Source organism: Gobio gobio (assembly GCF_949357685.1).
Source record: "Gobio gobio genome assembly, chromosome: 17".
In the NCBI taxonomy this organism is placed as follows: Eukaryota; Metazoa; Chordata; class Actinopteri; order Cypriniformes; family Gobionidae; genus Gobio; species Gobio gobio.
The window spans coordinates 46,917,018-46,933,394 of NC_137110.1; the positions used below are offsets into that span (position 1 = coordinate 46,917,018).

The following is a 16,377-nucleotide window of genomic DNA, read 5'->3' on the forward strand; positions in this document are numbered from 1 at the left end:
CATCACACACAATAGCCCAGACGTCTCCATATATTCCCATCCGTTGACTTCTATAGGTTTTATACTGAGGTAGTTATTTTCTGTATTTAGAAAACTTTTAGATGTTAATTAAGACCCTATATTGTCTGTTGTAAAGTGTTATTGTTAACTAAAAATATATAAAATAGTTTAATTTAATTAAAGCTGAAATAAAATTTTCTAGCAAAAAAGAAGTACTAGCAAAAATGTTTAGTACTTTAATTAATTAAACAAAATAAAAATAAAAATAAAGCTAAATAGAATTATTTAAAAATAATAGTAATAAAAATGACTAAATAAAAAATGTTTCTGGATAAATCTTTTTGTTTCCAACAGCCATGATTCTGAACAGAAAATTAAACTAAAAAGCATGTAATTTCCTTGAGGTTCTGACAAATGTTAATTGCTACAGTCTATTTAAAAGGCTTAATTAATTAGAATTAAAAAATTTCATCAATTTGAATGAATGATTCAATGACTCACTCATCATAAATACTTCACTTGTTTGTTTACTGGTTGAATCAGTGTTTTTCAACAAATCTCTTGAATGAATGATTCAATGACAAATACATATGATGTGTCCCAATTCGCATCCTTAATAGTATTCGAAAATATAATTAGTATGTCCCAAATCGTCGTATGTTAAAATGAGTATCCCAAAGATAACCTGGATGGTCTACTATTTCCGGTCAGAATTCGAAGTACAGAACCGTGCGCACTCTAACAACTAATATTGCCCACAACCCATTGCACGTTAAACAAGGATTCGATTAGAACTACAAACGCGGATAAAAAGTGTTAAAAAAACTACAAACATGATGGATGTGCGAGTCCAACGGTTAAGTAGAGAGGTTTAGATAAAGGGGTTTGAGTGGATAATTATCAGTATCTGACTTGACGAGAATATATTTATTTAATATTATCCACTTTATATTTCATCTGCAACAGCATTGTGAACTTTTATAAAGATACATTTGGCCATTAACTTTTAAATGCATCATTATATTCAAATTGCAAAGACATGAGGAGAGTCTCCACATGAAATACTCACGACTGGCAGATCAATGTGATACTACATCTCTCTCCGATACAGTAAATTCAATTAAACTGAATGTGGAGGGTTTTAACTGTGACGAGATGATTGACAGGGCAGTTTAAACGGTGACAGGATGCGCGTAACGACAGAGCGTCTGTTAAAGATGACAAAGTAGTGCGTCCCAAAGCTTGCATACTTTTTTGCTACACTCAAAAGTATGTACTTTTTCCCTTCACAAAAACAGTACATACTTTTAGGGCGTATATTTAGCAATATTTTTACCAGTCACTTGTCGCCACCTACTGGTGTAATGATGTAATTGATACAATTGATATTTGAAGCGTCAAGGTTTCAAAAGGTGATTCGCTCTATTTTGATCGCTTCCGTCGACATCAGTGTTTATATCTGAACTATAAACTTTTATCCCCCTATACTTCTGTGATTAATATGAAGATTTGTAAGACCGAAAAAACTATACTGTGTGGTTGAAAAGACTGTTTGTGAAGCCGTTTCATAACTAAACATGACAACTGCTGTCTCTGGATCAGAACGTAGATCTGAATCTTCCGCTGTGACTTTGTCAAAGGTTTAATAGACACTGGCGAATCATTGTCATTTAGGAATAAGATCGTGTGGGTGTTTGAAATCGATATTGTGATCTTCTAACGATTAGCTCTAATGCTGCGTTCACACCAAACGCGAATTGAGCGTCAAAATCGCGTCTACCGCGTCTAGTTTCACGCGCGTACATTTTGAATGCATTCGCGCGTCAGCAGAGAATTGGACGCGCGTAGAAATCGAGCGCTGGAAGCGAAATTGACGCGCGTTCAAGGCACTCCAGGAGAAATATGTCATAAAACACCACTCTGCCTCTTTTCATTTTCATTAAACATATATATTAAGCATTAATAGCCACACAAATGTGGTCCAGGCAACTCCTACATTATCTTCACTGCATGTATGTTTAAATATCCTTAAAATATAAAGTTATGAAACTTCTCTTTGCCCTCAGTCAAAACGATTTGGCAGACAACAAATTATATATTCATGAGAGCAAAGATCGCCCGTTAGATCCACACAAGACGAACCACTACAGGACATCAGAGCCAGCGGCAGACGCCAGAAGGACTGGCCGAGGAAAGGCTGCCTTCGCCGGGGTTATGAGCGGTGATTGCCCGGTGATAGCCTGGATCTCACAACTCCAAAAACACAAGATTATTTTTTTTAAATAGGCGCTCTCTTTATAAATAAACCACAGATTTGAGCTTTAAACAACTACATTCCCACCTGAAAACGTCTTAAAACTACATTTTGTGACACAATAGTACTGTCTTTAATTTATGCAGGGTTTCTCATACACGTCACTTTACCACGTGACAGCAGCGAGCAGGCTCCCGATTGGTTAACGCGGCGCGAATTGACGCCAAAGTTCAAATTTTTCAACTCTGGCGTCAGACGCGAATTCGCTTCAAACGCGTGAATGCACAAAAGCACCATTCGCGTGTAACGCGCGTATCGCGCAAGACGCTCAATTCGCGTCCAATTCGCGCCATTCGCGCGAACTGGACGCGCGAATGAAGCGGATTCGCGTCCTTCGCGCCGCGCGTAACGCGCCTTCCGCGCCGTCATAATGCTGCGTTCACACCAAACGCGAATTGAGCGTCTGGCGCGAGTGATTTCAATGTTAAGTCAATGGAAAGGCGCGTTGACGCGCGTCTGGAGGTCCCGCGGCGCGGAAGGCGCGTTACGCGCGGCGCGAAGGACGCGAATCCGCCTCATTTGCGCGTCCAGTTCGCGCGAATGGCGCGAATTGGACGCGAATTGAGCGTCTTGCGCGACACGCGCGTTACACGCGAATGGTGCTTTTGTGCATTCACGCGTTTGAAGCGAATTCGCGTCTGACGCCCGAGTTGAAAAATTTGAACTTTGGCGTCAATTCGCGCCGCGTTAACCAATCAGGAGCCTGCTTGCTGCTGTCACGTGGTAAAGTGACGTGTATGAGAAACCCTGCATAAATTAAAAATAGTACTATTGTGTCACAAAATGTAGTTTTAAGACTCTTTCAGGTGGGAATGTAATTGTTTCAAGCTCAAGTCTGTGGTTTATTTATAAAGAGAGCGCCTATTTAAAAATAATAATCTTGTGTTTTTGGAGTTGTGAGATCCAGGCTATCACCGGGCAATCACTGCTCATAACCCCAGCGAAGGCAGCCTTTCCTCGGCCAGTCCTTCTGGCGTCTGCCGCTGGCTCTGATGTCCTGTAGTGGTTCGTCTTGTGTGGATCTAACGGGCGATCTTTGCTCTCATGAATATATAATTTGTTGTCTGCCAAATCGTTTTGACTGAGGGCAAAGAGAAGTTTCATAACTTTATATTTTAAGGATATTTAAACATACATGCAGTGAAGATAATGTAGGAGTTGCCTGGACCACATTTGTGTGGCTATTAATGCTTAATATATATGTTTAATGAAAATGAAAAGAGGCAGAGTGGTGTTTTATGACACATTTCTCCTGGAGTGCCTTGAACGCGCGTCAATTTCGCTTCCAGTGCTCGATTTCTACGCGCGTCCAATTCTCTGCTGACGCGCGAATGCATTCAAAATGTACGCGCGTGAAACTAGACGCGGTAGACGCGATTTTGACGCTCAATTCGCGTTTGGTGTGAACGCAGCATAATAAATACTATTATCAATATTATTTATATACTATTAAATGCTGCTCAGTTAATTAGTTAGCCCTTTTAAAGTGGCACACAAGCTTAATGAAGCTTCATTTTCTTAATGAAGTGCCTCATTAATTAGGTTAATTAAATGTGTTTTGGGTAGCTCTAGTGATTCTACCGTTCGTTTTTCACAGTCTTGGTTTGATAAGCCTGTTTTAGTTCATTAGTTTTCGTCAGGTCTTTCTCTCAACACTTACAGATCTCTACTGTCTCTGCTGTCTCTCTCTCTCTTTCTCTCTCTCTCTGTCTGTAGTGTTGGGGAAGGTCCGTAGCGCGGTGGGCAGCGCTCAGCTCCTCATGTCCCAGAAGTTCCAGCAGTTCAGAGGCCTGTGTGATCAAAACCTGGTAGGTCCATCACAGTAGTTCATGTTTAACATCAGTTTTTTTAATTTTGACAGAAAAGACTATGACTAAAACTAAATCAAAATTTGGACTAAAATGCCATTTAGTTTTAGTCCTATTTTAGTCACCTGAATTGTTTTTAGTTTTAGTCGACTAAATCTACAGTAGATTTAGTCTCCTAAAATCGAATTAGTTGTAATACATTAAGCATTAAAGCCTTACATAACCGACTGTCACTTGAACTGACATTTTGACATCATTTAGTTTTTTACATTAAAAATACACGAAAGAGAGCTCAATTCACTTTTTTGCTTGTTTTTTTAAAAACAGCTATATAGTTTTTATAACTTTTGTATTTCTGTTTTAGTTAGTAGGCCATATCAGGTTAAGCTAAAGCTTCAAATAAGTTTTTTTTATTATTTTTTATTTCAGTTAACATTTATTTAATTTCAAGTAATGAAGATTTTTTTTTAAAGGTTTTAGTTAACTATTATAACCCTGATACTTTATTGAATATGTGTCAAATACTGGTCTTTCCTCCTGACTATGAAATAAATTGGAATTCAATTAAATACAGTTTATTGTGTAACCAAAAACGAATATATAATGCGTGACTTTTAATTATAAAAAAGCTCGAAATACACCGGGACTCTTATTTTGAAATGTCTGCGCCTCTGTTGCAGTTGCAGGAGCTCATTCAAGTTCAGATGATACAAAATATGCATTGTAACAACCGTCTAAAACATATTACTATATAAACATCGTAAACTAAACATTGTCATTACTCATCAGCATTAGTTCATAAACAATTGCCTGGCATAAATGTGCGCTATTCATTGATTGTAAGCCGCCGTGAAGCGCTGTATTGGGGATGCGTGGATCTGTAGAGCGCGCAACAGCGCCGTGTTTTCCAGCCGATCAGCACGTTCAAATCAAATGTGTGCATCAGTTACACCGGATATATCAGTTCTGACTGGATCTCTTCCCTAATCGTCCCTCGTTAACATTTTCGTCTCGTTTTTATTTGTTGATGAAAATGACAGTTGATTTTCGTCATAGTTTTTGTCATCCAACACTAGTTTTTATTTAGTTATAGTCTCGTTTTCGTCAGTGAAAAAAGGTTGTTGACAAAAATTATGACAAATTATTCGTCAACGAAATTACCACTGTTTAACATGACACAAATGCAGTGGAACATTAAATGTTTTACACACGTTTTTAGTGGACAGAATTATTTACTGAGACCGAAGCAGTGTGAAGGTAGCTTGGTCCTACCGGACTCTCGTACATTTCATTTGTACAGAGAGTTTGGCCACTCTCCATTGACAAGCGTTTACTTCTTGAAGGCGGGAACTCTGTTGAAGTTTAAAACTATTGAATCTGCCCAGAGCCACTCTGGATCTGCCATAACCAATCGCTAACGTTTGGTCGTGATGTATGTCATCTCAAACTAGCGCACGACATCAACGTCATCGTTCTCAGCCACTCCCTCTGTTCGCTGATTGGACCGGTTAAAATTTGACCAGAGAATATTCCACAATCCCAGACGGAGTACTGAAGTAAAATAAAAATTGAGCGGAAGTGCGTAGGAGGGTGGAGCCAGGCTAGTGTGAAGGCCCGTTCACACAAGGATGATAATTATAACCATAAAGATATAGTTCTAATAATCGTTTTAAATATAAAAGAATAGTATATTACACAACTATAACCATAACGGCACAGAGAAATTATATTGTTGGAATCACTTTTTGATTTTTTTCCAGCTGTTGAACAAAAAAAACATTGACAGCCAATCAGAATCCATCCTGCTTTAAAAAGCTTGAGCATTTAAAGAGACATGCGAGAAAACTGCATCATTTGGACAATAGTTATTGTTATAGTTATCATTGGTGTGGACGGGCCTTTATTTTAGCATCATTGAGATACTGTTTTAGTTTTTATTGATAATTTAAATGTTTTTATTGTTATATTCTCCAGTTTCATTTTAATTTTAGTTCAAGTTTTAGTCATTTTGTTGAATGTTTTTGACATTTTTATCTTAATGTTTTTATACATTTTTATTTCAGTTTTAATTTACGTTCATTTTATTTCAAGTAACGAAAATCTTGTTTTTTATGGTTTTAGTTAACTATAATATCCCTACATATTGAGCAGAATAAATCTGTGGATATTATTAATAAAACTGCTCTTACTGTATCTTGTCAATTCAGTGCAACAATTAATGTAAGATTGATTTTATGAGCAATATACATCTTTTTGCTTGTGTTTTATTAATGAGGCTCTTTAAAAGTTCTGTATATTGGTCTGTTTTTGTTAATCAACGTAAATACAACATCTGTTCTGGCTGAAGTTTAGCATTAGTAATCAATCACAATCAGAAAATGGCAAGAGTGCCACACATGCAGTGTATCACATGATCAACATGACCTCATCTCTTGAGATGTGCCGCCCTCTTGTGGACAATGGGAAGAAGTGCTTGTGTGAATTATTTCATATTCAATATAAAACTTTTTTTGCTGTCTTTGCAGAATGTGAACGCAAACCCAAGACCCACGGCTCAAGATCTGGCCGGGTTTTGGGATCTTCTGCAGCTCTCGATAGAAGACATCAGCCTCAAGTTTGACGAACTTTATCATCTCAAATCAAACGACTGGAAGCTAAACGGAGACTCACCTGAGAAGCAGGTACAAACACAACTAATGAAACCATCAGCAGGTATAGAAATAAGTGTGTATTGTCATTTGCAAACTGTTAATGTCAGTATTCTCACTATTATAGTATTTGTAAATTTGTTTGAATTAGCTTTTTGTATTTTCCATTTTATTTTCATTTTAGTTAAAGGGTTACTTCAGCGATTAGCATTAAGCTTTGTATCAGTAGAAACCTGGTAGTATATTCAAATGATCCCCCACCCTCATATCCCACTGAGACAAGAGATTCATGTATTTTATGTCTGGAAAAAAGCCTCAAATATCGTCATTTTGCGTCATCGGAGGCTTTTTTGGCCAGAGGCTAAAAACTACAGCCAGTAGTAGGAGTTAGTTCCGCATGTTTTCAACCCGCCCATAGGGGTGGGATCTCACTCACTGAATGTAAGACACAGATGGCCGCATGGACATTCATAACGGAGCGGTGCGGAGCAAAGTGAGTGTTCTCAATGAATTCCTATGAAAGTTAAGCTTACATAGGCATGAACTGAAAACGCGCCAGACTGGACACGCACCGTGAATGACTGTGCAGCCGTGAATGAATGCCGGGCGGCCGTGCTCATTCTAGTTTCGGTTTAGAATTAGCGCCAATTCGGGGCGGGTTGCTTGAATTGTGGGTTTATTAACCTATTATTCTTAATGAAAAACACAACAGTACAATGATAAACTCACTTAAAGGGATAGTTCACCCAAAAAGGAAAATTCTGTCATCATTAACTCACCCTCAAGTTGTTCCAAACCTGTATGAGTTTCTTTGTTCTGCTGAACACAAAAGAAGACATTTAGAAAATTTTTTGTAACCAAGCAGATAGAGCAACCATTGACTACCATAGTAGGGGGAAAAAATACTATGGTAGTCAATGGTTGCTCTATCTGCTTGGTCACAAACATTCTTCTAAATATCATCTTATGTGTTCAGCAGAACAAAGAAACTCATACAGGTTTGGAACAACTTGAGGGTGAGTAAATGATGACAGAATTTTCATTTTTGGGTGAACTATCCCTTTAAATAGACGCTTTTACATTTCGTTTTGAAGCCAAATCTTCCGTGATCATCTTGTCAATAATCTCCCCACTGACTCCTGCTGCATTTGTGCGGAGACTCTCGTTCGGCGACTCCCGTTCGGCTCACAGTGTATTGAGCAGACACGTTCAGTTTTTAATTGTAGTGTCTGTTCTCTAACTGAACTAAATGATTTTATTACTATAAAAATCAAAACGACAGTGGGGCGGTGGGCAAGTGATGTAACCGGTGGGTGTGGCCTCGTAGGGCAGCGAAGCAAGTGCATTCTGGGAGTTGTTGTCTTTCATCCATATGAGCCAAAAATAAATTTTCTGGCTTTTCTAAGTCTAGAAGGCACCAACTTCTAAAATAATTTCACATTTCTACTACATAAATGACCCAATTTAAATACATATTCATCTTCCCAGCGGTGAAGTATCCCTTTAAAGCTTTAGTGACTTTATGCTTTTGTCATTTGTGTATATGTATGTATGTATGTATGTATGTGTGTGTGTGTGTGTGTGTGTGTGTGTGTGTGTGTATATATATATATATATATATATATATATATATATATATATATATATATATATATATATATATATATATATATATATATATATATATATATATATATATATATATATATTATTAGGGGTGTAACGGTACACATATTCGTTTTGGTACAGGGCTTTCGGTTCGGTGCACACGTGTTTCCAAGTGCATTCTTTAACATTTAACAGTCGACTTGTTGTAAGCGCGGAACACACTTCAATACGAGTTCCCACACAAAATAAAACGATAAATGCAGTTTTGACGCTCTTTAATGTGATGTGACTATAGGCGCTGTACGAGTGAACGCGATCATCTCTTCCTAAGGAATAAACATAAAATAACATCTCTTATGGTATGTTGAGGATACAATACAACTTACAGAAATGTATCATATGTCGTGCAATCGCTCAATCTGTGTTTCAATGGTGGAAAGACAATAAAACAGCTTGTAAACAATGTCACGTAGCATCACATTTACCTCAGTCATTCAGTGTCCACAGCTGTGAGTTCACAAGAGAGATCAACTCTTTCGCTAAATATATGCACTATATTAGCCGTTATATTCATTATATTCTATTTAACCTGTTAGTGATGTCTTGTTTATTTAATGTATGTTTAAATAAATATGTCATGAAAATGACAGCCACTGTGTATAAATGATTATATTTCAACAACGAATTGGAGAAAAAAAATTATCACAATTTAGAAGTTAATGCAAAAACTGCCTTATGTGAAGCTTAAGCTAAAAATAAGTAGCAACTGAATTTAGGCTAATAGTTTGGGCTCTGTTGTTAATCTTTAATATTAACGTGTAGGCTAAGTAAGGGCTCCCTATATAGTTTACAGCATTATCTTTAAGAAACTTTTAGTTATAATTGAATTAATTTAAGGATGGACACAATTTTTTTCAGTAAACCACTGTTGAATAAAAATAAATATATATATATATATATATATATATATATATATATATATATATATATATATATATATATATATATATATATATATATATATATATATATATATATATATATATATTTCATTTACACTATCGGTTAAAAGTTAGCAATGTTTTTTTAATGTTTGAATAACTGTTAACTGTTTTCTATGTAAAATGTAATTCATTCCTGTGATCAAAGCTGTATTTTCGGCATCATTATGTCAGTCTTCAGTGTCACATGATCCTTCATATATCATTCTAGTATTATGATTTGCTGCTCAAGAAATATTTATGATTATAATCAATCTTGTAAACAGTTGTGCTGCTAAATTTAAACCATGAAACATTTTTTTCAGGATTCTTTGAAGAATAGGAAGTTCAAAATAACAGCATTTATTTGAAATCTTTTGTAACATTTTAAATGTCCTGTCATGAATTTTTAAAAGTATTTCTTAGTGTACTGGTTTTTAGTTTTAGTAATTTAGTACTTTAGCTTTTTCATCTAATATTTATATTTTATTGCAGCTTTATGTCAATTAACGAAAATTGTAGTACTTGTGAAACGTGTGCGTTAAGAATACGTTTCTCATGTTTCTTCATCTCTGATCTTTCCGGCCGCGTGGCGATCAGGAGAACCAGAAACAGGCTCCTCCGGTGCCCAAGAAACCTGGGAAGAGTAAGCCGGTTCTGGGCCGCGAGAAGAGCAACGACGCCGTGGACAAACAAAGACAGGAGGCTCGCAAGAGGCTCATGGCGGCCAAGAGAGCTCAGTCCGTCAAACAGAACTCGGCCACCGAGAGCGCCGACAGCATCGAGATCTACGTTCCAGAGGCCCAGACGCGACTCTGATGAAACGGGAAAGATGCACACCGCGCCAAGATCAAGGGCTCTGGCATCACACTATATGAAAAGCTGCTTTTGTCTGTTGACGGCAACATTTAATAATACGGAGGTGAGAGAGGGAGATGGAAATGAAGCAGTGGGAACAGAACACTTTTTTTTGGGACTGCCAAGGAAATCCTCACAAACAATCCTATTAGTTGCAATCATTAATATAATTATTGATATGATAATTAACATTGAGAAACTGGTATTGATAATGATTATTGTCCTAAATTGTTTTAAATGTGCTAATATTTTGGATAAGTAGAAACACACGTCCGTCACCCAGCGCTTGCGTCTTTCCCCGCTGAAATCGACGTCTTCCTGTTATACGCTTCGGTTCCGTTCTTCTTCATCTCTTCCTTCAGCCGGTGATGCTCCTCGTCCCTTATGGAACAGAGTGAAAGGCTTTTCTCCAGTCGGGGGTGAACGCTGATAAACACGCTCCAGATCTAATGTCAGTGTGTTTCAGGTCAAGCAGAGGGCGCTCTTCCATTTCCTGTTTCATTTGTTTTGATGTTTACAAGTCATGCATTGTGGTATATCAAATGAAAGCTGTTGTACCTCAGTCATGTCTCCATCTCAGGTCCTGAAGTCTCACGGTTGTCGAGTTTCCATGAGTTTGTTCAGGTTCTCAGCCCTGATATTCTTTGTTATTCCTGCTTTGCTTTAAAGGGGCTATATGGAAGAATTTCATGTAATGACTTTTTTTATTGCTCGTGTGTAAGCGGCTTGTAACGAAACTTAAAAAAAACGAGACCTTCTCCGACTTCCTAGGTTGTCTATGAAAGCCTGTAGATTGATTTTTATGTGAAGAACTCGGGACGTTTTTTTCCGCTCCCGAGAACCTCTCTTCCCTTCACACGTGAAATGAATGCTTACAATGTTCAGGATAATGCCGATAAGATAAGAGCCATTCAGTACTTCAACGTTAATGTGTCTCACATTATATATTCTCACATCAATATAGTCTCAAACATACTTTATAATCAAACTATCATAACGGTGTCATTTGAATGACCTCATGATCTGGTGAGTCTCAGATCTGGTCCAAACATATCCACATCCCTATGATCAGATGCTTTCTTAAATGCGATTTTCTCACCGCTGTTATTTTTATTGTGTGTTTATTTTGTTACTGAGAGGACACATATTCATAACCGTCGCTCTCAGCAGTGGACAGAGTCGTAATGTTCATTAACAGCTTATCGATTCGCGCCAACTTCTTCAACCTTCGGAGGCTTGAATCACGTTCAGTCTCCGAGTGTGCGCACGGGCAGGAAGTCGCTGGCTGCAGTTCACTTAACGGCCACAGGTGTCGCTAATAACAAGGGTTTCTGAGTTCTACATATAGCCCCTTTAGAAAAAACAATGCAACCTTATCTTTTATTGAATGAAGTGCCTGTGAATCATTATTGTGGGTAACTATACGACCCTTGTAGCAATAGCAGATTCTATTAATATCACAATTAGTCCGCACTCCCTAAAACATGTAGTGTTGCGATGCTCTATGGTCAGTTTTGGACAGTGTGATAGTGGACAGTCGCTCTGTTTTAAGTAATGAGCTAAATACGATAATTCAGATTCTCCTTCAAAACTCCACAAATCTATGCGAGTACCTCTTGTCATATCATTGCACCCTTTTCACGTCTAGTTTAAAATGTCCAGTGAATAATTTGGATAAATGACATCAGACTTTACTGTAATGAACTAATACACATTTGATGTCAGGGCTAAAATGTGACTCAATTTGGACTATGAGTTCAAATATGAACAGCCATTTTTGATAAAACTGAAAATGAAGGTATCGTAATATATTCTAATAGTACTGCCATTTTATTTATTATCCGAGCTTATTATGTTCTGCCATCTGTTTCCAATTTACTGCACTTTTCATAATTCTTTCCACTACCAAAAGTTTGGGACCAGTAAGAATTTTTTTTATATTTTTGAAAAAGGTCTCTTCTGCTCGCCAAGGCTGCATGTATTTGATACAGTAATATTGTGGAATATTACCGCAATTAAAAATTTGTTTTCTTTGTGAATATATATATATATATATATATATATATATATATATATATATATATATATATATATATATATATATATATATATATATATATATATATATATATATATATATAATATAGTAAACTGTAATTTATTCCTCAAACCTGAATATTCAGCATCATTACTCTAATCCAGGGGTTTTCAAACTGGAGGGGTCCTCCAGAAGGTTCTAAGGGGTCCCCAGAAAATTTCGGAGAATAAAAAGACTAAGCAAAAATGGATAAAATCTACCGAATATTCTAACTGTTTCGTTTCTAAATGTTTCGCTCCTTTCTTGCCATATACACACTTTCCAGAATTGTGTGAGAATTGAGTTTTTCTCACTTTTTAGTCCCCTTTATCTCGCTCACTGGGGTTGTAAGGTATTTTTCTTAACACACTACGTACACTGCTTGCATACATTTATTTTGAAAGTTGCTTATACAAATAATGTTTAATTGAAAATGTTATACATCCAACATTAATAGCCAATTTAAGTTGGGAAACAATATGTTGTATTTATAATGTCACACTTACTATTTATCTAACAGTTCAAATGTTTTTTTTTTGTTTGTTTTTTGTTTTTTCCATACATAAAAATAGATGGATTTTAGGAAGGGGGTCCCTCATAAAGGTTCATCATATTTGGGAGTCCTTGGCATCATAAAGTTTGAAAACCCCTGCTCTAGTCTTCAGTGTCACATGATCCTTCAGAAATCATTCTAATATGATTTGCTGCTAAAGAAACATTTGATCAATGTTCAAAACATTTTATCATGATTATTTGATGAATATAAAGTTCAAAAGAACAGCATCAGTTTGAAACTGATAAAAAATTATAAAAATCATGCTGACCCCAAACTATTGATCATCTTTCATCACATACACGCTCATGAACTCAGATGCTCTTCCGTTTGCAGCTCTGAATTCAGTGACCAAAAGGCCACAAGTATCCCCCAAACTGCCCGTCCACTAACACTAACAGCTCAGTGATTGGCGAGCCGCTGATGGTGTGAATTGCATCTCTTCAGTTTCCAGCCTCTCCCAGTCGTTCCCTCCATTTGGTGTGGGTTGAGTCATTGACGCCTGCTGAACGTCAGACAGTCCACTTATATTCAGCTGTTTAAACGTCTGACAGCCCCGAAAACCAGTTCATCCGGAATAATGGACCAGGATCATGTGCATGAATAATTCAGTAGTCTCATCCTTTGTTTGGTAAACTCAAGTTTGATATATCAGGAACACAAATCTTGTGGGAAACCCGATTTATTAATATTTTACCAGCTTTTGACACTATTTCTCCAATTAAATCAGCGTAGGTAGCACAAAAATACTACCGTGAATCATACGTAGGATTTAAATAAGTACTATATATTCTATATTTAATGTCATTATATGTCATGGTAGTTCTTTTGTATTTATTTTATTACAGTAAATTTGCAGGGAAAAACTGCATTAGAGTAACGAGAATCAATGTTGAAAGTAATGGGACGTACAAGAAAATTTAAAGTAAACATACATTTAAAAAAAAAATAAGAACCCCCCATGAAAAATGGTCGGTAGCTATTTTTATTTAATTTTATTTATTCATGAGCAATTGTTCACCAAATGCCTAAGTCTAACATTGAGTTTTGAGTCTTCAGTTCCTGTCAGCACTATCTGTCTCTACACAACAGGGATTCAGTGACGAGATGTTTCTGATGGTAGTTTGACGTGCTGGAGTGTTTCAGATGGAGACAGACGCTCCTGCAGCCCGAATGTTTCAAGCACACAGACACTGACAACTACAGACAAATCAACCAACTCCAACAGGCAAAAATACACTAAACTCATTTGTCTGATTTTTATTCTACTATTCACTCTATAGATACCATCTTCTGATCATTTATTTTTCTTGGATCAATCTTTTTCTATGAGAACGTCCTTATATCAGTTGAATGTCTTGAAATTGTCCACCTGACAACCTGTGTTTTTCACTGTAGTGTTTCAGTGCTTTCACAGATGTTTTATTTCTCCTGTTGTCTCGCTGTACGTTCACATGTGATCTCGATCATGTTTGTGGGCTTCCCTGAGGACGACGATAAAACTCTTGTGGATTACATTTGGAAAAAAAACAGCATTGTGGACTGGACTTGACACCTGGACTTGAACAGCAGACGCGTTTTTGAGAAACTCGTGTGCGACACAGGGGTTTGTGTTTGGCCCCTCTCTGTTCCTGCTGCTTGGATACTAGATAAACTGTTTTCTACACCTGTGAAGTGACTGACCAGTGGTGAAACACAGCAGCGGTCAGGTTATGATCTCTCATCCAGGGCGAGACGTCAATCAGCCCTCTCTTTCTTCAGCTGTGTTTTACTAGAGTTTTTGGGGGGGTCGTCAACGAATAAATCATCTAAATGCAAGAGTTTGTAGCAACAAGATTTAAGATTATTATTATTATTATAAAGATTGATAATCAATATTTTATGAAACAAGCACATATTTTACTGACTAGAATTTGTTGAATATGTCTAATGCTGTATGAAGTTTAGGCTGTGTATGTCAGGGTCTTTTGTTTAGTAAGAAATACAGTAAATCAAGAGTTAAGTTCAAATGTGTTTATGACTCTTTATTCTACTTATTCTTTATTCTTTCTCAGTGTGTGTGTGTGTGTGTGTGTGTGATATATATACATTTATTTATATATATATTTATATTTATTAAAAGTGCTGGGGAAAAATAATCACATTACAGTGAATAATCGCATCCAAAATAATAAATACACACACATGCATGTATATGTTTAAGAAAAATGTTATATTTTTATAAAAAATATATATAGTTTTAATTATATATTTATACATAAGATAAATTATATATACAGTATATACATGCAAATATTTCTTAAACATATACATGCTGTGTATTTATATATACATAATATTCATATACAGTACACACATATATTATGTAAACACAAACTTTTATTTTGAATGCAATTAATCGCGATACATTTTTTCCCATCACTAATACACATATATATATATATATATATATATATATATATATATATATATATATATATATATATATATATATAGTGAGGAAAATAAGTTTTTTTGCAAGTTCTTGTTTTTATTTTGCAAGTTCTCCCACTTAGAAATCATGGAGGGGTCTGAAATTGTCATCGTAGGTGCATGTCCACTGTGAGAGACATAATCAACAAAAAAAAATCCAGAAATCACAATGTATGATTTTATAACTATTTATTTGTATAATACAGCTGCAAATAAGTATTTGAACACCTGTCTATCAGCTAGAATTCTGACCCTCAAAGACCTGTTAGTCTGCCTTTAAAATGTCCACCTCCACTCCATTTATTATCCTAAATTAGATGCACCTGTTTGAGGTCGTTAGCTGCATAAAGTCACCTGTCCACCCCATACAATCAGTAAGAATCCAACTACTAACATGGCCAAGACCAAAGAGCTGTCCAAAGACACTAGAGACAAAATTGCACACCTCCACAAGGCTGGAAAGGGCTACGGGGAAATTGCCAAGCAGCTTGGTGAAAAAAGGTCCACTGTTGGAGCAATCATTAGAAAATGGAAGAAGCTAAACATGACTGTCAATCTCCCTCGGACTGGGGCTCCATGCAAGATCTCACCTCGTGGGGTCTCAATGATCCTAAGAAAGGTGAGAATTCAGCCCAGAACTACACGGGAGGAGCTGGTCAATGACCTGAAAAGAGCTGGGACCACCGTTTCCAAGGTTACTGTTGGTAATACACTAAGACACTAAGGTTTGAAATCATGCATGGCACAGAAGGTTCCCCTGCTTAAACCAGCACATGTCCAGGCCCGTCTTAAGTTTGCCCAATGACCATTTGGATGATCCAGAGGAGTCATGGGAGAAAGTCATGTGGTCAGATGAGACCAAAATATAACTTTTTGGTCATAATTCAACTAAACGTATTTGGAGGAAGAAGAATGATGAGTACCATCCCAAGAACACCATCCCTACTGTGAAGCATGGGGGTGGTAGCATCATGCTTTGGGGGTGTTTTTCTGCACATGGGACAGGGCGACTGCACTGTATTAAGGAGAGGATGACCGGGGCCATGTATTGCGAGATTT

At 36.8% G+C, this 16,377-nt stretch overlaps 1 protein-coding gene across 1 annotated transcript in view; it reads left to right on the plus strand.

The window, feature by feature from the left end:
• dlgap4b (discs, large homolog-associated protein 4b) overlaps positions 1 to 10,955 on the plus strand; it is a gene marked incomplete at its 5' end in the record, with an annotated part of 49,865 nt that extends 38,910 nt beyond the window's left edge. Inside the window, 3 exons of the mRNA XM_079841140.1 lie at positions 4,031 to 4,122; positions 6,648 to 6,803; positions 9,959 to 10,955. Coding sequence (XP_079697266.1) covers positions 4,031 to 4,122; positions 6,648 to 6,803; positions 9,959 to 10,177 — 467 coding nt within the window. The 3' untranslated portion in view covers positions 10,178 to 10,955. The remainder of the gene's footprint in view (positions 1 to 4,030; positions 4,123 to 6,647; positions 6,804 to 9,958) is intronic.
• Between the last annotated feature and the right edge of the window lie 5,422 nt (positions 10,956 to 16,377).